General features: G+C 39.9%; 1 protein-coding gene across 2 annotated transcripts in view; it reads right to left on the bottom strand.

Annotated features, from left to right (window-relative positions):
* The window catches only part of PPA1 (inorganic pyrophosphatase 1), a 35,347-nt gene extending 16,515 nt beyond the window's left edge, over positions 1-18,832 (bottom strand). The window contains exons 1-4 of one of the 2 annotated variants that reach the window (XM_081573891.1): positions 18,379-18,832; positions 16,457-16,515; positions 2,242-2,295; positions 1,308-1,427 (exon numbers count right to left, since the gene is read on the bottom strand). In XM_081573891.1, coding sequence (XP_081430017.1) covers positions 1,308-1,427; positions 2,242-2,283 — 162 coding nt within the window. In that variant the 5' untranslated portion in view covers positions 2,284-2,295; positions 16,457-16,515; positions 18,379-18,832. The remainder of the gene's footprint in view (positions 1-1,307; positions 1,428-2,241; positions 2,296-16,456; positions 16,516-18,378) is intronic. The other variant, XM_081573890.1, reaches the window with a different exon arrangement.
* Between the last annotated feature and the right edge of the window lie 6,513 nt (positions 18,833-25,345).

Genomic DNA, 25,345 nt, shown 5'->3' with positions numbered 1-25,345 from the left:
TTCTTGGATTTGTTTGCTTACTCAGCTGGAGTAAAGGCAGGGAGATAAAAGTGATGGGGAAAAGGAGACCAAACCCAACAAAACCAAATTTGACCTACAGAAGAGTGAAGTATTTCAGCAATGTTTTCCCAGAGGGATGACGTTTCAAGGCTAAACAGTAAATCAACTGAAGCACAAGGTGAAGTGCTGTAATCAGACTTGGTGATTACCTCACAAGCTAGATGGGGCTTCCCTTGTGGCTCAGCTGGTAAAGAATCCACCCGTAATGCGGGAGACCTGGGTTCACTCCCTTGGTTGGGAAGATCCTCTGGAGAAGGGAACAGCTACCCACTCCAGGATTCTGGCCTGGAGAATTCCATGGACTGTATAGTCCATGGGGTCGCAAAGAGTCGGACACAGCTGAGCAACTTTCACTTCACAAGCTAGATGGGTTTGCCCTATGTTTTAGTAACTTATAGGTTGTTTCACAGTAGATTCCACTTAGTAGACTTAATGGTTAATAAAAACAAACTATCAGCAGGAAGAAAATAAACTGAATATTTAGAAATCTTAAGTGTCATAGCGTTGGTTTAATCAAACCAGAATTCAGTATACATTCAGTAATGTATACTGAATTCTAGTGATTCTTTATTCAAATATGAAATAAGAGCCTTTACAGATTGCTATTGTGCTAGGGATAAATTGGTAAGCAATGCAGATATCCCCTCACCTCAAAGGGGTGACTGTTTAGGAAAACAGAACTCCATTATTACTTTACCACAAAGAAGAAGAAATCTGGATGATAGAGATAAAAGTCAACAGCTGTGAGAACTTACATGTGCCAGGTTCTAAGTGCTTGATTCCTCAAACAACCACATGAGCTACGCACTAGGAATATTTCAGGGGGGAATACTACCATCTCAAGGAGGAAGAAGCAGAAGCAAGTTAGATAATCTAGAAAGTGGCAGACTTAGGATTTGTAGCCTCTTCTAGGTGGTGCAAAAAAAGCAGTGCTTTTAAGCTCTAGTTTCTCAATAGATCTGCTACTCATTCTGTAATGAAAGAATTTGTGTAGTATATAACCACTCCATATTAAGAAAAATAGATATTTCAGAGATGAACAAACTTTCAAATGTGAAATAATTACCTTTTAGTTTATCTTGAAAATAAGTTATTTAAGGAAGTATTAAAATGAGTTAATTACCCCCTAATGTTTTTATAACCTACTATAGGAAAAATTTTTTGTAGATGTTTGTCTTTTTTTTAAGTAGTAGGTTAAATTTTTGTAAGCTGAAAAGTACATTTCTTACAACTGCACAGAGACAGACCTGAGGGATTGCACCGTAGTTCCAGATATATCCTTTATAAGGAAACAGATTTGCAACATAACGGAGTTTTCCTTTCTTCACATCTTGTTTAATTGGGTTTAAAGGGTCCTTTGTAGCAATCTGAAATAAAAAATTTCAAATCATTGTATATTTGTATGTGAAATACTATTCAAATAGGGATTTAAGGAATTATGAAATAGGCATCCCCTAGTTCCACTTTCATGATGTATTTTTCCCCCGAACACTTTCATAATTTAAAATAAAAGTTTCATCATAATCAGCCTGTAAGTGGAAAATTTATTTGAGGTACACAGGAACGAACAAGATGGGAAAAAGAACATTTACTAATTCCAGAAAGCAAAAATTAAAATTAGCTAGAATAAATCCTAACATTTGAGAAAAATATCTAACTTCAGCTTTCCTTTAAAGCATTTAGAATTATTCAAATATTTATCTATTACATATGAAGTTTTATTACTGTCAAAAAGCTTAAGTGATAGCAAATGTTACGGATATCCACAACAAAAAGCCAAATTTATTAGGTATTATCAGAATAAATTAATACAATGTGACAGAAATTCCAGTAAAATTATTTTTATGGCTGGGCTGACTGAAGCAAGCCTGTTGAGTACATGGAGGAGTCAACAAAGGAGTTAAAGAGAAGACAGAAGAGAAAAAGGTGATTCTCGGTTTGGGGAGTGCCAGAAGCAAAGGCGTGGGAAAGGGAAAAGTGTAGCATATCTGCACATAGTAAATGGTTGAGTTTAGTTGGGGCACAGAAGGAGGACAGGCAGGCAAGGGGAGATACAACTGGAAAACTGACTGAGATTAGAAAGACGACAGCCTTGGACTTTAGCTGTTTAACCCTTGAGCAAATCGGTGTGACCAGATCAAAATTGATATCCTATATCTGACTAGCAAAGGTGAAACATACCTCCATTTTTGCATTCGACCAGCGTGGTACTTCAACCACCATGTGAAACACTTCCTGAAAAACAGAAAAGGGGAGATGGTCACTGGAGCTCATCTGTCCTCTTACTTCAATAAACATACTAAGTTTTTCTTAATAAAATGTAAGGATAGAATGGAAAGAATGTTCCTATAAAGAAAACTGTTTTAAACATAGCAGAACTTGTATCTCTGAAGAGGGCCATCTTCAAAGCAACCATCTCCAAAAGCTATGCATTTCCTCCAGCGACAGTGCAATTACTCAAAATGCTTTTGGAGCTTCTATCTCAGAGGCGGTTTATAAGACAAACCCCAAATCAGAACAAAAAAAATCAATCAGCTTGATTACCCACATTATTCTCCCAATTTTGCTGTTTTTATGTTTTTTAAAAATAATTTTATTTATTTTTGGCTGTGCTGGGTCTGCATTGCTGCATGGGCTTTTTCTCTAGCTGCAATGAGTGGGAGCTACTCTCTAGTTGTGGTGCTCTGGCTTCTTATTGTGGCGGCTTCTCTTGCAGAGCACGGGCTCCAGGCACACGGGCTTCAGTAGCTGCGGCACATGGGCTCAGTAATTGTGGCTCCTGGGCTCTAGAGCACAGGCTCAGTAGCTGTGGTGCACGGGTTTAGTTGCTCCACAGCATGTGGGATCCTCCTGGGCCATGAATCAAACCCATGTCTCCTGCATTGGCAGGCAGATTATTTACCACTGAGCCACCAGGGAAGCCTCAATTTGGCTGATTTTAAAAATCAGGTACTCCTCAAAAGACAAGAAGTGTGGCACTGGAGATAAAATAAAAAGTGAAATGTTAGTTGCTCAGTCATGTCCGACTCTTTGTGACTCCATGGACTGTAGCTCATTAGGATGCTCTGTCCATGGGATTCTCCAGGCAAGAATACTGGAGTGTGTTGCCATTCCCTTGTCCAGGGGATTTTCCCAACCCAGGGATAGAACTCAGGTCTCCTGCGTTGCAGGCAGATTCTTCACCATTTGAGCCACCACAGAAGCCCTTTTAAAAATCAGGTATGGTTAAAATATTTTTGGAACATAGTTATTTTACCTTCAGTGTCAAACTTCTTGTCATTTTTAAAAATCACTGAAAGACGCTCAGTCGTGTCCGACTCTTTGCAACTCCATGGACTGTACTGTCCATGGAGTCCCTCAGGCAAGAACTGGAATGGTTAGCCTTTCCCTTCTCCAGGGGATCTTCCCAACCCAGGGATCAAACCCAGGACTCCCACACTACAAGCAGATTCTTTACCAGCTGAGCCACAAGCGAAGCCATTTTAAAAAATCAGGTACTCCTCAAAAAGACAAGAAGCTTGACAATGCAGATAAAATCATTTCAGTGCAGTTGCTCAGTTGTGTCTGACTCTCTGTGACCCCATGGACTGCAGCACTTCAGGCTTCCCTGTCCATCACCAAATCTGGGAGCTTGCTCAAATTCACGTCCATCGAGTCAGTGATGCCAGCCAATCATCTCATCCTCTGTCATCCCCTTCTCCTCTTGCCTTCAATCTTTCCCGGCATCAGGGTCTTTTCAAATGAGTCAGCTCTAGACATCAGATGGCCAAAGTATTGGAGTTTCAGCTTCAGCATCAGTCCTTCCAATGAATATTCAGGACTGACTTCCTGTAGGATTGACTGGTTGGATCTCCTTGCAGTCCAAGGGACTCTCAAGAGTCTTCTCCAACACCACAGTTCAAAAGCATCACTTCTTCAGTGCTCAGCCTTCTTTACAGTCCAACTCTCACATGACTACTGGAAAAACCATAGCTTTGTCCTTTGTTGGCAAAGTAATGTGTCTGCTTTTTAATAAGCTTTCTAGGTTGGTCATAGCTTTTCTTCCAAGGAGGAAGCATCTTTTAATTTCAGGGATGCAGTCACCATCTGCAGTGATTTTGGAGCCCCCCAAAATAAAGTCTCTCACTGCTTCCATTGTTTTCCCATCTATTTGCCATGAAGTAATGGGACCAGATGCCATGATCTTAGTTTTCTGAATGTTGAGCTTTAAGCAAACTTTATCACTCTCCTCTTTCAATCAAGAGGCTCTTTAGTTCTTTGCTTTCTGCCATAAGGGTGGGGTCGTCTGCATATCTGAGGTTACTGATATTTCTCCTGGCAATCTTGATTCCAGTTTGTGATTCATCCAGCCCGGCATTTTACATGATATACTCTGCATATATAAGTTAAATAAGCAGGGTGACAATATACAGCCTTGACATACTCCTTTCCCAATTTGGAACCAGTCTGTTGTTTCATGTCTGGTTCCAACTGTTGCTTCTTGACCTGCATACAGATTTCTCAGGAGGCAGGTCAGGTGGTCTGGTATTCCCATCTCTTTCAGAATTTTCCACAGTATATTGTGATCCACACAGTCAAAGGCTTTGGTGTAGTCAATAAAGCAGATGTTTTTCTGGAACTCTCTTGCTTTTTTGATGATCCGACAGATGTTGGCAATTTGATCTCTGGTTCCTCTGCCTTTTCTAAATCCAGCTTGAACATCTGGAAGTTACAGTTCATATACTGTTGAAGCCTGTCTTGGAGAATTTTGAGCATTACTTTGCTAGTGTGTGAGATGAGTGCAACTGTGCTGTAGTTTGAACATTCTTTGGCATTGCCTTTCTTTGGGATTAGAATGAAAACTGACCTTTTCTAGTCCTGTGGCCACTGCTGAGTTTTCCAAATTTGCTGGTATATTGAGTGCAGCCCATTAACAGCATCATCTTTTAGGATTTGAAACAGCTCAACTGGAATTCATCACCTCCACTAGCTTTGTTTGTAGTGATGCCTCCTAAGGCCCACTTGACTTTGCATTCCAGGATGTCTGGCTCTAGGTAAGTGATCACATCATTGTGGTTATCTGGGTCATGAAGATCTTTTTTGTATGGCTCTTCTGTATATAAAATACTATGAAGTATTTTATTGTATTCTGTATATAAAATACTATGTATATTCGGTATATAATATTATGTATATTCTGTATATAAAATACTATGAAGATAAAATACTATGCTCCAAAAATGTTTTAACCTATGGCAGTTCTACTGTAATCAGTTTACAGCCTTAAATTTACTATTTGAAATTGAATGCTATATTACAAAAAAATCTTACTTATCTAAAAAAATGCTTACTATCTAAAAACCCAATTAAAGAAAAATCACTTCGTTACCTCCTTTGTATACCAGAGTCAAGTATCAACTTGAAAGAGTCTCTAAATAAAACTATGCTTTAAATGGTCATAAAATTAGTTTTTACCAAGGAATAAAATTTTAAATGCATTTTTCAGTTTAAAACTTCTATAAAAGGGCACACATGATGCCAAATCTGCCATTATTTTTATAAAAATGCATATTTTAAACAATGATTTAAAATGAAAATCACTTAGTGACACACTTATTAGAATTACTTCTTTGCTACTTTGCATCAAAAAACAGGGACTGATATGATCAGTACAGGAAGTAAGCCAAAGGTTTCCAGACAGTCATTACCTTGCTGCTATTGTGGCTAAGCAGAAAGTTACACAGATTTATATTCGAGGCTAAAACTTCTGTCACTTTTTTAAGTTGTTGGTCAAACTAAGGGAGACTACAGTATTCCTCAGTTTCTGCTCCAAGCCTTATGACACCCACTCTATACAACATAAAAAATCACAAAGAATGGTGCTATGCTGTGCTTATTTGCTCAGTTGTATCCAACTCTTTGCAAACTCATGGACTGTAGCCCACCAGGCTCCTCTGTCCATGGGGATTCTCCAGGCCATAATACTGGAGTGGGTTGCCATGCCCGGATCCAGGGGATCTTCCCAAACCAGGGATTAAACCAGGGTCTCCTGCATTGCAGGCTGATTTTTTACCAGCTGAGTTAACCACGGAAGCCCAAAAAAATGGAGACATTATTTAAATCCAGGACTCAGTAAACTGCTCTATCCCTGAAGTCATAACTGTGTGGTTTTAGAAAAAGTAACACATTATTCATGGGTAGGAAACCTCAGACTCAATATGTGATTACATGTCATTCTACTCATTGGAAGCATCTAGTAGCTAGCACCACGTTTATGCCTCAGGTGTTAAAATGAAAGATCTGCACATCCGCAAACAAGTCAGAACTTGAAAGTGTACACTAGTAATACCCTTACGGTCCGCAAGATGGTGCTGTTACTACATGAAAAGATCACCTGAGACCAGAACACCAAGGAAACTGGCTTTTTTTTTAAACTTTGTTTTGTATTAAAGTATAGCTGATTAACAATATTGTGATAGTTTCAGGTGGACAGCAAAGAGACTCAGCCATACGTATAGATTTATCCATTTTCCTCCAAACTGCCCTCCCATCCAGGCTGCCACCTAACATTGAGCAGAGTTCCCTATGCTACACTGTAGGACCTTGTTGGTTATCCATTTAAAATATAGCAGTGTGTACATGTCCATCCCAAACTCCCTAACTATCTCCTCCCCTCATTCTTACTTCCTGGAGACCAGAAGTTTGTTCTAAGTCTGGAATACTGGCTAGTCTTTTAAAATAAAATATCAACAAATAAATAAAACGCCTCAAGTAAAAAAAAAAGGAGCGATTAAAAATCACTGATTCAAAGTTTGGAAAATACATTGAACACTTTATTAAATGATAAATATATAGAGATCTTCAAAAGCCACATTATCTAACACTACAAACCTATATAAACTATTAAGAATGTAGAAGAAAAGAAAGAGAAAGAGAAAGAAACAACATTACAGGAAACAGAACATCCTTCAGGAAAAAACTACTGAAAACAGAACTCTGAAAGCCCGAAGGTTTGGTACTTCTTAGAAATTAGCTAACCCAAAAATAGCAAGGAGTATCCTGCAAGAAGCCTCAGAGACTATTCATTCATTTTTCGTCAACAGATATGTATTGAGCATCACTGTTTTATGCCAGATACAAGCAGTGAACAGATTTCAAGCTTTTTCAGCTCCCTAAGAGTTCGGATTTCTAAACCATATCACTTAGCTTACAAGCCTCAGGCTGTAGCCTGAAGTCCACACATCTAGGTGAGGGACTATGTAAAATGAATGTTTAGCGTACTTTCAAGTGTAGGTAGCTACTGTAGTGATTACTGTATCTTTTTTTAAAGCAATGAATGTGTAATAACTCTCAGTCACTACTTTCCCCATCAATTATTATCAAAAGAGGGTGTTTTTCAATTATTTTGATATTTAAAAAGGGAGGATGTTTTTATTCTTTAGAAGGAACTACTAGTAAAGAACAGTTTGTTTCTCCTAGACACCATGTCTACAGTTCAGGGAGCTGCCACTAGGTACACGATCATACTCAGGATTTTCAGGGCAACTGATATGAGAAATTCAACCAATCACTCCACTCTACTGGGAAAAAACAACAACACTTTTTCTGTTAAAACAGTATGCATTCTATTTGGAACTCTTGTGCACTGTTGATAGGAATGTAAAATGGTATAGCCACTGTGGAAAACAGTGTGGTGGCTCCTCAAAAAATTAAAAATAGAATTACCATATGACCCAGCAATTCCACTTCTGGGTATATACCCCCGCACCCCCAGAATTGAAAGCAGGTCTTGAAGAGATCTGTACACCCATGTTCATGGCAGTATCGTTCACAATAGCTAAAATGCAGAAGCATCCAAGTGTCTGTCAAGGGAAGAATGGATAAGCACAATGTGGTATGTACATACAACAGAATACCATTCAGCCTTAAAAAGTTAAGAAATGCTGACACATGCCACAACAGGGATGAGCCCTGAGGACGTTACACCAAGTGAAATAAGCCAGCCACAAAAAGACAAATTACTCTATGATTCCACTCACGTGAGGTATCTAGAGAAGTCGAATTCATAGAGACAGAAAGCCGAATGGTGGTTTCCAGGGTGTTGGGGATGGGGGAGAATGGGGAATTATTGTTTAATGGGTATATAGATGTAAGTTTTGCGAGATGAAACGAGTTCTGGAGATGTAGAGTGGTGATGGTTGCAAAATAAGATGAATGTACTTAATACCTCTGAGCTGTACACTTCTTAGTTAAGATAGTAGATTTTATGTATATTTTACAAATTAAAAAATTGGAAAAAATTATGCATTCTAGTATTTCCAATGTTTATGGCATTTAAAATAATGAGACAAGATTTTAGGAAATTTAGTACTACCTAAAAATTCATGCTTGCTTTCTTTAATCCTAACTGGTTTCAATTATTACTTAGCTCAATCCTGGATTTATTGTCTTGTTATTCCCATTGTTAAGGCTTCTCAGAACTGTTCTCCACTTCTACTGTTTTGGATTCTAAATCCCTGCTCTGGCATCAAGCTTTCAGCTCCCTATTTACAGTTCCAGAGAAAGAAAGAAAGAGGTTAGTATTCCTAGTAGGATGACCTTGACAAGGCTGTAGGAAGCAGGGGAAACACAAACCACAGCTTCCAAAGTCTGAAACATAGCAATCAGTCTGACTGCCCAGATTTATAATCATTTCATCAGTAAGACAAGAATGTTAATGCTATAGCTGTCCTGATTCTAAGGAGATTAGAAATTCTAAATCATAGCATTCCATTAATCAAAAAGATTTAAAATAAAATTGCTTTAGAAATAGAAGAAATCAACCTATATCTCAATCAGGTTTCTAACTTCATTGATTAAACAGGAGTATTACAGTGAGCATAGGCCTCATTTCCAAACTGGTGAATTTTCTTGTGAATCAAGTCAGTAGTCCGACAGGTCATTTACTAATAAATAGGCTATGACTATTAGGTAAGCTGTTATTACTAACATCATTAAGTACATATATAGGGAACATATTCTTAATTACATCCCATCCATGAATCTTAGTAGTAACATTAAATGTGTCTTTATTGGGAGACTTATGAATACCTCATCACTTATGATCTTTTCCCAACACTGGATCTGAAGTCTAGTGAACACGACATGCTGTACTGCAAAATTGCAAACATGGCTTAAATTAGCATTTCCATGTTGATTCTTCATGTGTTTCTCTAAATAACTTCAGAAATCAAGTAGATACCAGACTTCAGAAGAAATACAAACTCATCCTGATTCCACCATCCTTTTATTTTTCTGTTTTGCAATAAAATTTGGAAAAAAAAAAAAGTGGTGATAGAATTTTCTTCTAAATTTATCAAGAGTAGATATGGAGGAAGAGGCTAAAAAAAAAAAAAGGGCAGCTTGCCTTATTTTTTTTCCTAACCTCTAGAATATTTTTGAAATAAAAAATTCCTATCAGAAGAACCCATGTATTTAGTGAGGAAATGCTCTACTCCCATAAAGGTGCTTTTGTAAAGTTACAGCAGATATCATTTCTAACAGTATTTTTATCCTACTAAGTACTCCCTAAGTAACACCTGGTTTTAAGTTTTGACTTCAAAGTCAGTTCTGTGATTACAGGATATATACTAAGTTGTTAAAAGTAAATGAGTTCCTCCTGTGCACTGTTGATGGGGCTGTAAATTGGCCCACCATTATGGAAAACACATGGCAGCGCCTCAAAACACACACAAAAAACCTACCATATATGATCCAGCAATCGCACTTCTGGGTGTTTGTCCAAAAGAAAGTAAATCAGAATCCTAAAGAGGTATCTTCACTGCGTTGCTCACTGCAGCGTTATTCACAATAGCCAAGATATGGGAACAATCTAAGTGTCCATCAGTGGATGAGTGGATAAAGAAGATGTGATACACGTGCACAAACACACACAAATGGAATATTCAGCCTTTAAAAAAAAGGAAACCCTGCCACTTAGGATAATATGGATGAATGTGAAAGATACTATGCTAAGTGAATTAAGTCACAGAAAAACGAATGCTACATAATCTCACTTATATGTGGAATCTAAAAAAGTTGAGCTCATAGAAACAAAGTAAAATGATAGTTGCCAGGGGCTAAAGGGGTAGGAGAAATGGGGGGAATATTGATCAAAAGGTACAGACTTTCAGTTATAAGAATGATAAGTTCAGGAGACCTAATGTATAGCACGGTTCCATGAATTCTGCTAAGATAGTAGATCTTACCACACACGCCCAAAACAAATGAGGTGGATGGAGAAGTTAACTAACATGATTAAGGGGATCATTTCACAATGTTTACATATACCAAAACATCGCACTGAACACCTTAAATACAATGACTATTCGACAATTATATCTTAATAGAGCTGAAAAATAAATTTTTAAAAATGGGCTCCTGAATTCTTTCAATGACAAGTAACAAAAGTACTGCAGAAGCTGACACAAAAGAAATGTGATTACCAAAGTTCACTTGTGTGCCCCTTATTCATTTAGAATTATAATTTCACAAAGGAAAACATGATTTACATCAACCAAAAAAATTTTGCTCAACAAATTAAGTGTCCAGGGGAGATAGTTAACCCATTAAAATTTAAAAACAAACACGTTTCAGTAATGCTCATTTGTTTTCCAATCACACAAATTTTTACTCATAGCAGTTTCAAAAAACTCTTATTTGGTAATGCACACTGCCATATACCACACACATAGAAAGTAGTAAAACTTAATTGACATAACTAACAAGCTCCTATTTTTTCCCTTCAGATGAGCTTTAAGATGACTAAATTTTGGAAATAGATATCCTAACCATATCTGTTTACTTTCTTATCTTTATAAAATCAAGCAAGAGTCTGCATATCAAGCTGTCAACCTTTCCTATGATTTGCAATGACTAAGAATTTTGACCATAGAACCTTTTTCAAGAAAAATGCACACTTACACCAAACTGCAATTTCAGAAAGATCTCAGAACCTCAGAAACCCATCGATGAGTATTCCAGGGTCTCAAGGCCACCAACAATCCCCAAACTAGAAGACTTTATAGCCTTCCCAAATGAAAAACGTTCTTACTCATTTCTTTTGAATTCTAAGTTAAAAAAAAAAAATTAAGCAAACTTTTTTTCTGCTTTCCCCCTTCCCTTTTTTTCTTTATAAATATCAAAGAGATATCAACTGTAGAAAATCTGGAAAATACCAAAAAGCACAGAGGAAAATCCACCACCCATTCTCACTTGAGCCAGTGTGGCTCAATGGTTAAAACAACAGGTTTTAACACCTGGGTTTGCATCCTGCCACTGCTGCTTATGAATACTGGTTGGTAATCCTGGACAACTAAGTTTATGAAAGAACCCAGCTTGGAGATTGGAATGACGGCTAAAGGAGATAATCCACATAAGGGCTTTAGCATAGTGCTAAATGTAATCTAAAACACCCACTAAGACCAACAGTGCTCAGAGGTGAAGCAACTTGCTCAATATGACCAAAGCTGCTGCCGCTGCTGCTGCTAAGTCGCTTTAGTTGTGTCTGACTCTGTGCGACCCCATAGACGGCCGCCCACCAGGCTCCCCTGTCCCTGGGATTCCCCAGGCAAGAGTACTGGAGTGGGTTGCCATTTCCTTCTCCAATGCATGAAAGTCAAAAGTGAAAGTCAAGTCGCTCAGTGGTTTCCAACTCTTAGCGACCCCATGGTCTGCAGCTTACCAGGCTCCTCCATCCATGAGATTTTCCAGGCAAGAGTACTGGAGTGGGGTGCCATTGCCTTCTCCGATGACCAAGCTAGTTAGTGGCAAAACCAGGACTAAAACCAAGGTTTCTTACTCCCAGTTCAGTGATCTTTCTACAATAGAGCTCTGAAAGGCTTCAGACAGAACCAGTCATTGTGGTTAACATCATCATCCTATTGTGGGGGTTTTTTGTGTGTTTTTTTGTTACTGTATATTGAGACTTTATAAGCCAGGCATTATGAATGCACATTACATGCATATTTAATCATAACTTTTTTTTAGTCAAATCCATCCAAAAAATTGTCTTTTTACTTATTTTTTGATTGACATATAATTGACTTAAAATATGAGCTTCAGGAGTACCACATATTTATATATTTATATACATTATAAAATCACCATGATAAGTCTAGTTGCCACCTGTCACCATACAGAGTGATTACGATATTATTGACTATATTCCCCATGCTGTACTACATCCCCATAACTTATTTTAAAATAACTGGAAGATTGTACCTCAATCTCCCATAACTATTTCCCTCATCCCTGTTCAGGCAACCACAAGTTTGTTCTCTTTATATGAGTCTGTTTCAAGTTTGTTTTGCAACTTTACCTTTTTGACAAAATTGATAAACCAGAGATTATGGTCAGGATATGTTTTTAAAATTTAGCCATCTTAAAGCTCATCTGAGGGGAAAAAACAGGTGTTTATTCTCAGTTACATATGACATGCCAATTAAGTTTTAATTGTTATCAGTTTTCATCTATGTTCCCAGTTCGAACTTTGGTTTGGGAAACATAAAACAAAACTCCAACCAGTCTATATACATATAATGTTGGAGAAGAGGAACAGTATTTAAATTATTAATTTAGTGACATTCTTTAAAGTTTCATTTATAAAACTGTCTATAAAAAGAAAATTCAAAACAAAGCAAACCCTGTAAGGAAGTGAGTACCACTGACCCTTGGAACAACACGGGTTTGAACTCTGTAGGTTCACTTATATGTGGATTTTTTTCAATAGTAAATACTACAGAACTACATGATCTGTCAATTGAATCCCCAGATAGGGAGGAATACAGGGGGCCAACTGTAAATAAGCCAGTAGGGGCCTTAACCCCACATTGCTCAAGGGTCAACAATAATCTAAAAAGCATCCACTTGGGTGGCATACCTCCTCTAGAAATTTCAGGTATAGTAAGATAGTATCTTTAAAAAGTTAAGAATGGTACACAACTGCAGAAAATATCCTGTTCAGTTTCTAGAGCAACCACCCATTTGACTAGAAGCTTGGCTTTTTTTTAAAGGCGAAAAGTTCCATATTTACATATTCTCCCAACAGTCACCTGAAAAACATTACAGAAGCCTATATGGTTATAACTGGTATTTAACATAGAAGTTTAAGATATGGAATAGAAGACACCAAACTTCTAAAATTAGAACATCAACTCGTGATACTTGAGCACTTTAAGATTTTGATAAAGCTTTTTAATCTACCCAGTGTTTCACACAGTTTATCCTGATTATGTTTTGGATACTTAAATTTTCTGCTATCTCAGAAGTTTTAAGTCAGACTACACTTTGAGCTACAAATGCTTTTATATTTGATCCCAAAATAGACCCAGAGCAAAGGATATCCCTACAATTAAATATCCAGTGAGTCCCTCCTTCACTTTCACCCAATGGATTTGGAAATAACCCAAGTAGGGTATCCGAGTCACAAAGATCAACTATCTAATGACACGTAATAAGAAATCAAATACTTACTGTCCACTTTTGTTTTTTTTTGGCCTCGCCATATAGCATGCAGAATCTTACTTCCCCAACCAGGGATCAAACCCATGCCCCCTACAGTTGAAGCAGGAATCTTAAGCACTGGACCACCACAGAATTCCCAAATTCTACCTACACTGAAAGGTCCTGATGTGGAGTAGAATACAAGCCTTTGGGCATTTTTTCCTTATAGAGCTGAGCTGTGTTAAAGGCACATTCCCTCATTATCATCCCTCAAACTGCAGGGCACATTAGGGATAAAGTCTATGTGTACCCACACAGAAATGTATTTACATAAACTTAAATCATACTGAATTTTTTTTTTTTTTTCAAAAATCACACTCGTCTGTAACCAATGGAATTAATCAGATCTTCTATTTAGGCTAGAATCCAAAATAAGTTATGTGTACTACACCCATGTTTTGTATAGACTAAACTTCCTTAAAAACAAAACAAAAACAACTCTTTCCTGCCTCTAAGGCAGAAGTCTTGAGTTCACTGAGGTCTGGACCACTGGTGAAATCCATTGTCATTGCAAGAACTTGTGCTTTTGAGCCAGCCCAGGATAGTACAAAGGGGCTTCCCTGCTGGCTCAGAGGTAAAGAATCCCCTGCATTGCAGGAGACCGCCTGCAATGCAGGAGACCAGGTTCAATCCCTGGGTAGGGAAGATCCCCTGGAGAAGGAAATAGCAAACCACTCCAGTAGTCTTGCCTGGGAAATCCCATGGACAGGGGAGCCTGGTGGGCTACATACAGTCCAAGGGGTTGCAAGAGTCATACATGACTTAGCAACTACACCACCACCACCAGGATAGTACAAAGGCAGACTCTTCACTTGAATAATCCCAGATTATAGATACAACCAGTCCTGTGTAAGACATCAAGGAGTTGCAGGGTAACCAGAGTGAAGATGTTTTACACAACATCAAAAAGTAATCTCAGCTTCCTATTTTGGGGTAACTTGTAGCAGCAACAAGATTAGGCACCATAACTGCTATGATTTTTCTGGTCCTTGGCTAGAATATTGTCCAATAATTTACAGCTATGGGCTAAATGTTTCTGTCCCTCCAAAACTCGTATGTTGGAATCTCAACCCTCAAAAGTGATGGTACAGTAGGTGTGACCTTTGGGAAATGCTTAAGACATAAGGGTGGAACCCTTGTGAATGGGATCAGTGCCTTATAAAAGAGGCTCCAGGGAGATACCCAGCTCCTTCCACCACATAAACAGCTAGAACTCTGTGACCAAAAAAGGGCCCTTGCCCAGCCATGCTGGCACCCTGATCTCAGCCTTCCAGCCTTCGGAACTGCAAGCAACAAATTTCTGCTCTTTATAAGCTACCCAGTCTAGGTATTTTGTTACGGCAGTCCAAACAGGCTAAGATACTATGAACATACACACAGACACACAAAAAACCCAGCTATATGTCAAGAAAATAGTTTCCTTCCTTACTACATCTGTATGCCAAGATATCATCAATAAACTTAGGATCATCATTTTATATCTCTTGATTATTCAAAATGGTCTGAAATATAACTGCAAAGTACTTTGATATACATACTAATTATACAAGATAATTCAAGCCAACCAAATGATGCCAAGTCAACCAAAAGACACCAAGAGGAAAGAAGGATTGCAGTTCATATCAACTCCCAGGAAATCAGATATAACAAATTAAAAGGTTCTGAATAAGTACAGCTTTGAGAATCCCACTGGAGAACACATGCCAATTAGAGGTCTCTCCTGTAACTATACCACATAATTGGCCTTGGGCTGTTTGCTCCACCACCTCCAGTCAGAGCCCAGCTCAGGCAGGCTACTCAGAAGCAACACACATTAGATTTTCTGCCAGTGTCCAAGTGACAGGACAGAACTGTAGCAATCTTCCTGGTAGAAGTACAATGAATTTATCTTCTTCCTGGTAGAAGTACAATGAACTTATCTATTTCTGATAGTCCAGCACAGAAAAAAAGTAAGACTCAGAACACATAAGGATAAGATTCCATCTTTATTATTGCAGACAAACACTGGAATGTGATATTCACAGGTATTACGTATTAACATCTAAGAGATTTGCATTCACTGTAAGTCAAGTCTCCTGGCTGAATTAAAAAAAAAAAAACCTTAAAGGTATAAAAAAGAATCAGACATTTGTCCTTGTGTCAGTTCCTAAATATGTATAGTATAAACTTTTCCTATTGGGAGAGAGCATAAAACAAGCAATGGCTTTTTTAAAACTATTTAAATTTGCACAAATAATACATGCTCTTCAAAGAGAAAAAGAAGCATAAGGACACTTACTCAACAGAAACGTCTTTAGGTGAAGGAGCGGAACAATATGTCAATAGCATCTCAGATTGACCATTTCTGATGCTTGTCAGTATTGCCTTCAGAAACTGAGTGACTTTCAACTTGGGTATAGACAGTAAAGAACTGAAATGCTCACTACTCAGAGTGATTTGGAAATGTTAATGATTGTATAAATGTCATATAATTAATTTCCAATGGAGTATGTATTAAGTAAAAGTCTGTAAATATGTTAATGAGGCCAAAAAAAAAAAATACATGCTCTTTGCAAAAAGATTAGGAAATATAAAAAGGCAAAAATGAAAATAAAAACTAAGAGAGTTACCAGCAATTCTGGTGTTTCTTTTTTTTTTTTTTTAAACCCAGGCAGCTTTAATACATTTGTTTCTGTTCCTCTACTCCTTCTCCAAATTATAGCTGCTTCTTCTAACCAAAAAATCTGAATTTAAGACAGTCTCCTTTTTAGTCAATGCACCTTTAACTCGTAGCACAATGAGGCATTTTAAGCACTTGTTAAGACATATAAGAAAATCCGAATGTCAAACTAACTGAGCTGAGCAAAGAGACTATGGTCAGAGAATGAGGTCTTACCTTATCTGCATAAATTGGAATATCATGAAATGGAGAGATATATTGTCCTTTTTCATTTTCTGCAAAATCAATTAGAAAATGTTGTTACTTCTATTGGTTAATTACATTTCCAGATGCATGAAGTACACATTTTACAAGACTTTTCTAAGAGAATGTTTAGATTTACAATAAAATTGAGAAAAAGGTACAGAGATATCCCACATACCCTCTCCTCCCAATATTAACACCACTCACCAGATTTTATTCCCACCCCAGAGAAACTGGTTTTATACTTGACTGCTCCAAGACCAGGTTAGGTTTTCATTCTACATGTTCCTTAGGGGTCTAAAAGGTACTAACCTCTCTGGTGAGGGTGGTGACTGCTTTACAAACCTGTGTACCCCAGAGCCTGTCTGCAGTGTCTGGTATACAAAAGGCAAGCAAATTGTTTGATCTTACATCAGTTAACAGAGTTAATGACATACCTGGGTTCAGGAAGAAGGGAGGGGACCAATTTGTCAAATTATAAACCACGTTGCTTTAAGTGGTGTTTCCAGGGAGACAGAGCCATCTGAGATTATGATTTTTCTTAAGGATAATCTAGTTGTAACAACACTTTAACAGGCAATTTCTGTATTCTAGAGAACTAGCTACCATATCCAAAAAGTACTTCTAAAACTTCCTCTTTAGGAAACCTAAGGCTTAGTCCACATTGCATTCCTTCATGATTAAAAATCAAGGTGGAATAGGAAAAATTGAGCAGTGACCACCCCCAGTGACCCTTCAGAGTCAACAGTGACTTGTGATCCAACCCACTATCAGTTTTAAAAAGATTGGCAAATTAACATTATAGAGGTTAAAACTTCTCCTATTAAAGAAGGATGCTAAGAAGTCTATAATTTTTTTAAATTAAAATTATATAGTACTCACTACCCATGCATAATCTGAGTAAAAACTGTATTTCTTCTTAAATATAACTTGAAGACAATTACCGTAATCATCCCCGAACCTTCAAACTAGAGTCACTTCTCTAAGTCCCTCCTACAGAGAAATTCTGGAGCCAACACTAACTCCAGAAAAACTGCTCAGTGAATTATTTGTCAAAGGTTTCTGCACTGCCCTTGTTGCTGAATCCCAAAATTCATAAAATGGGTGGGGGAGGTCCCACACTTTTTTGGATTTTAAATGGCAGTCTAAACTTCAACGAGTTGTATAACTTTACAGCTCACTTTCCTTTTCCTCTAACACCAGGCTACTTTATGCTAGGAGCTTTGTTCTTTCAGTATTAACCATGTATCCCCTCTTCCCCTCTCTTTACTGCTCTTCATACCGGGAACTCATAGAACTCAAGGCACCTGCCCATTTCCTTTGGAACAAAATGGTGAAGCAGTTAAAACAGAAACGCCTCCGTTATCTCTAATAATCTTGGAGGGGTGGAACGGGGCGGGGGGGGTGGTAAGAAGATAAAGATAAACCAGAGATAGCTTTCCCCCACCTAGGAGGCTAAAGGAAAGCAGAGCCTGCAGCCTTTAAGTGCAGACTTTGGATGGCTACCCCTTAGACGCGATCCCCCGGCCCAGGGGCCAAAATTTGGCACTTTCTTACTCATGCTTGCCCGACTGACGTCACCTGTTTGATGGGAGGGGAACAGCTTTCTGTTTCATAAGGCATCTTTCCAGCATCAGGGCTACGGGAAAGCAAGCGGCAGGGAGACAGAAGCGCCACTGGGACCTCAGAGGGACCAGTCCAGTCCTCTACTGACCGCTCCTGATCCGGGCCTCAGTTTCCCCGTCTGTAGGACGTGGGCCTGGACTTGACCCGTCCAGGTACCCACAATCTGAGCTACAGTGGAGGAATTAAGGTCCTAGTGTGTCACCACCATCACCTCCTCTCCCCCACCCGTTCCTCCGAATTGAATAATCCTCTCACGGGGATGAGCTTACCCCAAGACACCTTATTTACGGTGGTCAGTGGTTTCGTTTTCCCATCAGACACTGCCTGAGCCGGACACCTGCAAAATTAGCCTGGCGCAGGTTCAGGTTCAGTCAGGCGTGTGAAAGGGGAACGCCTACCCACGTCGTCCGACGCGCGTGCAGGACGTGTGAAATGAGGGCCAGGCCCTCCCAGACCCGCCGCCCAAGTCCCCAGGACCGAAGGAGGAGGCCGGCCGGCGCCCGGGACAACGAGCCGAGCGCGGGCCGCAGCTGCTGGAGCGGGAGCCGAAGCGAGGCCCGGGAATGAATGGGCGGGCTGGCAGGGAGGGGCCGTGGGCCTCCGACACTTACTGAGGAAGACTCGGTACTCGAGCGTGAAGGGCGCCGCGCGCTCCTCGCTGCTGAAGCCGCTCATCCTGCGGGACACCAGCCGCCGCCGCCGCCGCTACTGCTACAGAGCCACAAGCCCGCACGCGGCGCCGACTGACAAGAAGTGAGCTCCGCGCCTGCGCACTGCGGAGACTAGCGCGGCTAGCAGGGCGGGGAGCCTCCTTTAACGCCGCTGGCTCGCTCCAGCCCACCCCGTGCGCAGGCGCACTTCGTAAGGCTGGCGAGTCCCGGCGCCCTAGCTCCACCCCTTCGGGCCGCGCCTCCGCTGACCGCCGCTCAGCTCGCCGGCTGGGCCACGTGGCTGGCGGCCGGCTCTGACCGTGATCCTTCTGACCTGGCGGGCTCTGTGCCTCTGACCCAGGAGGGTAACCAGTTCTCAGCTTGGACCACCTAAGAATTGACTGTCGACATCTCGCGCACACTGGGAACTCACCTTTGACTCACACACCCTCCTCCGCAGAGTAATTCCTTATTGCAAAAGAAGTTTAATAGGAGTCAGCTGCTTGACCTGACGATCTGTGCCAGGCGGGAGCAGTTTTCTGATCCGTTTAAGCAAAGTTAAGGCATATTACTGACACCCAGCTGGAATGGCTCCCAGCTAGGTAGCAGCTCCATCACTTTCTAGCGTGTGACATCGACCAAATTGCTGTTAACCTCTCACTCAGTTTCTCACCTGGGAAATGGAGCTGGTCAGAGTCAAGATTTCAGAGGTTGCAAGGATGATGAACCGAGTTGATGGACGTGAAGATCCGGGGGAGGAACATCCCTACATGTCCAGTGGTTAAGACTCTGCCCTTCTAGAGAAGGGGGCGCGGATTCGATCCCACGTGCCACGTGGTGTGGCCAAAAAAATTGCAAACGAGGAAAAGAAAGGAAGAGCTGTCTTGTAAGCACTCAGGAAGTGTAACTTATTATTCCCACCCTTATTTGCAGAGGATTTAGTCTGCACCCTCGACTTGCGCAACACTCCCCATGCCCCTAGGACTTCAAATGGAATCCGCATTGGAAAAGTCCAGGCCTGAACTCAAGAGTCCCTTGAGGACATTTCTCTCAGGCACAAGCTCTTTGAAGCTTATTTTTATACACTGTTTCATGGTGTTAGGCCAGCCCCCAAAAGCTAAAGTCTGATTGAGGTTATGGGCAGATAATTTACATCACTTACATCACTAGTTCTGTATGTTGGGTTTTTTATGTAAATTTCAAAATCCTCAAACTAAGCAATAATTATTCACTAATTTGATTACAAAATTATTTCAGAGAATGCCTAGTTTTATTTAAAAATTTTGATGAGTTGGGCCTCTTTAAATAATCTTGATTTTCTAGGACATTAAAGATAATGTGCCTCAAAGATATTTTGATTTAAACTCTTTTTCCCCAAAAAAACAATGTCTAATATGTAAAATGAGATGTTCCCTGTATTAAATGAAAACTTAGTAAGATAATTTTCCAGTTAGTGGGAGTATCCTTCCCTTGTCTCCATCCAAACTCTCATTAATCTTCAGAAGGCCATGACTCTGACCTTTTACACACTACACCACACAGCTTTACCTTAGTTGGAACACAAGGGCATGAAAAAGAAAATAGTAGAGCAGTAGTTTAGTCAGTAATGCAACACATTACTGAAAGCTAAAGGTATCTCTGCAGAGTAAACACTGAGTAGACTCACCTTCAGAGAGTTTCTTAAAAGGGTGCAGAAATTGAACTGTGCTGTCAGTTTTCTACCTTTGAGCGGATGGAGCTAGTTTTCTTAGAAAAACCCCAGAAATCATGTGTAACTGACTTGTGAACAGATCGAAATGATGCAATAGTGTGCCACATGCACTTTTCCTTTTGCTTCCTGCTGCTAAGAGCAAGAAAATAAAGTCTTGCTGACCTCTGGGCTTGCACACTAGCTCTTGTTTTATTGAATGTCCTGGGAGAGCCAATCAGTACCAACCCCAGTAAAGAGCCAAATCCTGCCTTTGCTGGGGCACAAGTCAGTGCTGTGTAACTTTCCCTTCCAGGCAGGTGCGGTGAGCCCCATAGGCCCTTTGGACCTTGTTCTCTTTCTCATACTTGTACTGGAGCCAAGTACAGTGCCTGGCCTAGAGTAGGTGTTTAATGACTCTTTGCCAGACCAACAGGTAGAGGAATTGATGAAAAGGAGAGCAAAAATACCTTCTTAAGTATAATAGTTTGACAAAGGATGAACCCAGCTGTTCTCAAATGTTGACTCTCTTGCTCTGTAACTGATTCCAATGGTTCTTTTTAGTCCATATCCTGCTGTTTGCTGTAGTTAGCCCTGTTAGGCACCTCCAACTTCCTGATGCCTCTCTCTTCTTTGGCTTTATGACTGCATTTTCTTCTGACATCCCTCCTACTTCTCCAGCCACTTTTTTCTCATTCTCCCCTTTAGCCATCTCTTCCTCTGGATCATCACTATTTTTCTAACTTCTCATGTTCTTTCTCTCTAGAGACACCCTCTCCCTAGATTATCTCATATATATGTTTGGTGTCAACTACTACCTATAGGTCCTATAACAGGAAAACTTTGAAATTTATAACTACGTTTTATTTAACACTCGTGACTGTTGTCGCTGCTAGGTGGTAGGAAAGTAGTACTTCAAAAGACATGGTTGTGGGCCCCACAGAACTTATAGTCTGAAGGGAAGACAGACTTCAACAAATACTTGCAATAAGTTTGGATAAGTAGAGGGTGTTCCCTGGTGACCTAGTGGTTGGAATTCCAGGATTTCGCTGCCATGGCCCAGGTTCAATCTGTGGTCAGGGAACTTATTAATAGATCCCACAAGCTGTGGGGGCAAGGCCACAAAAGAAAAAAGGTTTGGATAAGCAGAGTGATAAAGGAGGTACAAGGCTTTGCATTATAGGAGCAGGGAAACTTTTCAAAGAAATGATCCTTAATCTATGACCTAAAAGATAAGAAGTGGTTAATAAAGGGAAAAGGAGAAGATAGAAGCCAGAAAGAGTGTATTAAGAGATAAAACCAGAGAAGAGGGCAAAGTTAAATGAAGGAGGGCCTTGGAAGGCATGATACAAGGATTGAACTTTTTCTGAAGGAGCATTGAAAAACCTGTAAGTGTTTTTAGCAGGAAAGTGACATGATGAGAATTGCTTTTAAAAGTGGCTCTGGGGACTTCCTTAGTGGTCCAGTGGTTAAGAATCCTCCTTGCAATGCAGGGGATTCTGGTTCCATCCCTGGTTGGGAAACTAATATCCTACATACTGTGGAGCAACTAAGCCCAAACACCACAACTACAGAGTCCATGTGCCTCAGTGAAAGATCTATATGACACAGCAAAGATCCCACATGCCACAACTAAGACCCAACGCAGCCAAATAAATAAATAAAACACACAAATATATATTTTTTAAGTGGCTCTGTTAGCAGCTTGAAGCCTGGAAGTTTGGGAAGAACAGGCAGAGAGAATCATGAGAAGTCTATTGCAGTGACGCAGGTAAAAGATGGTGGTGCCCTGGACTTGGGTGGCAAAAGAAATGAGTGATTACAGAGCTGTGTTCAACATAGATTCAGTGGAATTGATCACTGGCTGGACAGAGTGGAAGATGAGCAAGGTGGATTTGAGGATGATTTCTAGGTTTCTGGCCACAACAACTGGTTGAATGGTGTGTCATTTACTCAGATAGTTTGGTAAGGATGGAGGGTAAGAAAAATGATGACTTTAGTTTTAGGAAACACTGCTAGTTGCTGCCCAATAACCATATCACCTTCTCCTGTCTAAAAGAATCCTAAATTTGTTCAGGAATCTATTCCTCTACGCATACCTTTGCTTCAGGGCAGCCAGCCCCTCCACTGTCTTCAAGGAATGCATTTTATTTATTTATTTTTTATTGAAGTATAGTTGATTTACAACATAGTATTAGTTTCAGGTGTGCATCAAAGTGATTCAGTCATACATATATATCTATCTATTCTTTTTCAGATTCTTTCCCCTTACGCATGCCTGTGTGCTCAGTCACTTCAGTCATGTCTGAGTCTTTGTGACCCTATGGACTGTCGCCTGCCAGGCTCCTCTGTCCATGGAATTCTCCAGGCAAGAATACTGGAGCGGGTTGCCATGCCCTCCTCCAGGGGATCTTCCTGACCCAAGGATCAAATCTGAGTCTCCTGTATTGCAGGCAGATTCTTTGCCGCTGAGCCACCAGGAAAGCCCTTTCTCCTTATAGATTATTGCAAAATATTGAGTATAATTCCCTGGCTATACAGTAAATCTTGTTGCTTATCTATTTTATACATAGCAGTGTGTATATATATTAACCCCAAACTCCTAATTTATCCTTCTTTCCCTATGCCCACAAAGAAATGCATTTTAAAAAAGCTAAGACAATCAAGGTTGTCAGTATTTGTTTCAAGCATGCAAATGTGATACAATTCTTCCCAATGGGATGAAGGGAAGGCTTCCCAGAGTGTTTCCAGGAAAGGTTTTATCTTAAAAGGAGAGTATAATTCTGAATACTTGTTTGAAGCCACAGAAATATTAAAAGTTGTTGTAACATCATAATCTGGGCTTCCCAGGTGGCTCAGTGGTAAAGAATCAACCTGCCAAGGCAGGAAATATAGGTCTGATCCCTGGATTGGGAAGATCCCCTGGAGGAAGAAATGGCAATCCACTCTAGTATTCTTGCCTGGAAAATTCCATGGACAGATGAGCCTGATGGGCTAGAGTTCATGGGGTGGCAAAGAGTCGAACATGACTAAGCAACTGAGCATCCGTGTGTGCATGCATAGCATCATAATCTAGCCAAAACTGACCAATACAAATAACTAAAACTGCTGTAGCCCTCTTATGAGGCATCAAACATCAAGAGAGTTTGCCTGAGAACCAAGCGGACATGCAGAGATTAGCAAATCAAATGATGGAAAGAACTTGAGTTCTTAAGATGTCTTTGAGCTACTGACTTAACTAAGCCTGGAGTTAGTTTGCTTCTGAATCTCTTACTGCATTAGATAATAAACTTCTTAGAGTTTAAACCTGCTAAATTGGGGATTTCAGTTACTTGAAGTCAAAACATCTTGACAAAATAGACAAATAGCCTGAAAAAGGAATGAAATCCTAACTCATGCTACAACATGTTCTACCCTCCCTGAATAGAGAAAGACAGGGGGCAGTGGGGATTAATTACTCCTCAAACTGAGAATGATTTAACACCACCACTGGCTATGTGACAGATAAACTAATTTGCTCAAATCACCAAGCTTGGGTTTTTCCACCCACATTTATTTGGTTGCTTACACATGACAATAGCAGCGTTTGTTGGTATTGGCATTCAAAGGCCTGGGCATTGCAGTTAGCAAGAAAATACAAATAACTCGAGGCCAGTTCAGCAGCTTTCATCTCATCAGTGACCCCAGGGCAGAAGCATCAGGAGGATAATTTCTTTCAGCCCATGGCTGCCATGAAGGCTTGACATGGTACTGAATCAGACTAAATCTACATCATTTACTTAAACTGCTGGTATTTTTTCCAGCTCAAATCTGTGGAAGCCACTGAATGTGATGAAAATATGGTCTTCTGGCCAAAACAGCAGTCTGGAACCTAGCTGGTTTTATTTTTTAGGATTAAAGGGGACTTCCATCAAGCCTCTTTCTTTCATTTTGAACCTGTTTCCCAAATATAGGAAGGAGAATTCACAGCAGCTTGTGAGAGTGGCAAAAATCTGGGCTTCCTGGTCAGATACACCAAGATTTGAGTCTCAGCTTCAGCACCATCTAGTTATGTGACCTTCGGTAAGTTACTTAACTTCTTTGAGACTTGTTTTTTCCATCTATAATATGGGAATAATTTTAAAATACCTGTTTATGTAATTATTTCATTAATTCAACAGACATTTACTGAGTGCCTCCTATGTCCCAGGCAGTATCCTAGATCTGAGTCCACAAAAGTGAGTGAAATAGACAATAGTTCCTGTCCTCATGGAGCTTATGCACTGTTATGAGAGATAAATAACAGTAATAAAGCATTCAGTACAGTGCCTGGTTTTTAACAGGCCCTCAGTAAACAGTTGGAGTTGACCAGAAATATAATTTTTGAAATTCAGTACCATTTTGATATGCATTAATTCCTTCCCTATTGATTCCTCTCCTATCTCAGGGCCTTTGCACATGATATTCTCTGGTTGGGTTGTTCTTTCCTCAGCTATTCCCATGGCTCTGTCTCTCACTTGATTCATATCTATATTCAAATCTCAATCCTTAGAGAGGCCATTCCTAATAACCTATTAAAATAGCCCTCCATCCCTAAACACCTTCTATCCAGAGGATCCTTTCAAAGGATCTGTCTTGTTTTAGAGGATGAGATGGTTAGATAGTATCACTGACTCAATGGACATGAATTTGAGCAAACTCCAGGAGATAGTGAAGGACAGGGGAGCCTGGTGTGCTGCTGTCCATGAGGTTACAAAGAGTTGGACAAGACTTAGCGACTGAACAACAACAAATCTTGCTTTAGACCCATTCTTGATAGATTTTTAAATCTTCTATCAGTAATAAATTCCTCTTAGACTCAGGGCATGTTTTTATACTAAAGTCTCTATGATATAATCATATTGTATAATTACATTTTAA

This window comes from Giraffa tippelskirchi, chromosome 2 (assembly GCF_054371585.1).
Source record: "Giraffa tippelskirchi isolate mGirTip1 chromosome 2, T2T-mGirTip1v1.2.pri, whole genome shotgun sequence".
NCBI lineage: Eukaryota > Metazoa > Chordata > Mammalia > Artiodactyla > Giraffidae > Giraffa > Giraffa tippelskirchi.
Note: the sequence above shows the minus strand (reverse complement) of the source record. Positions and strands in the feature narration are given on the sequence as shown.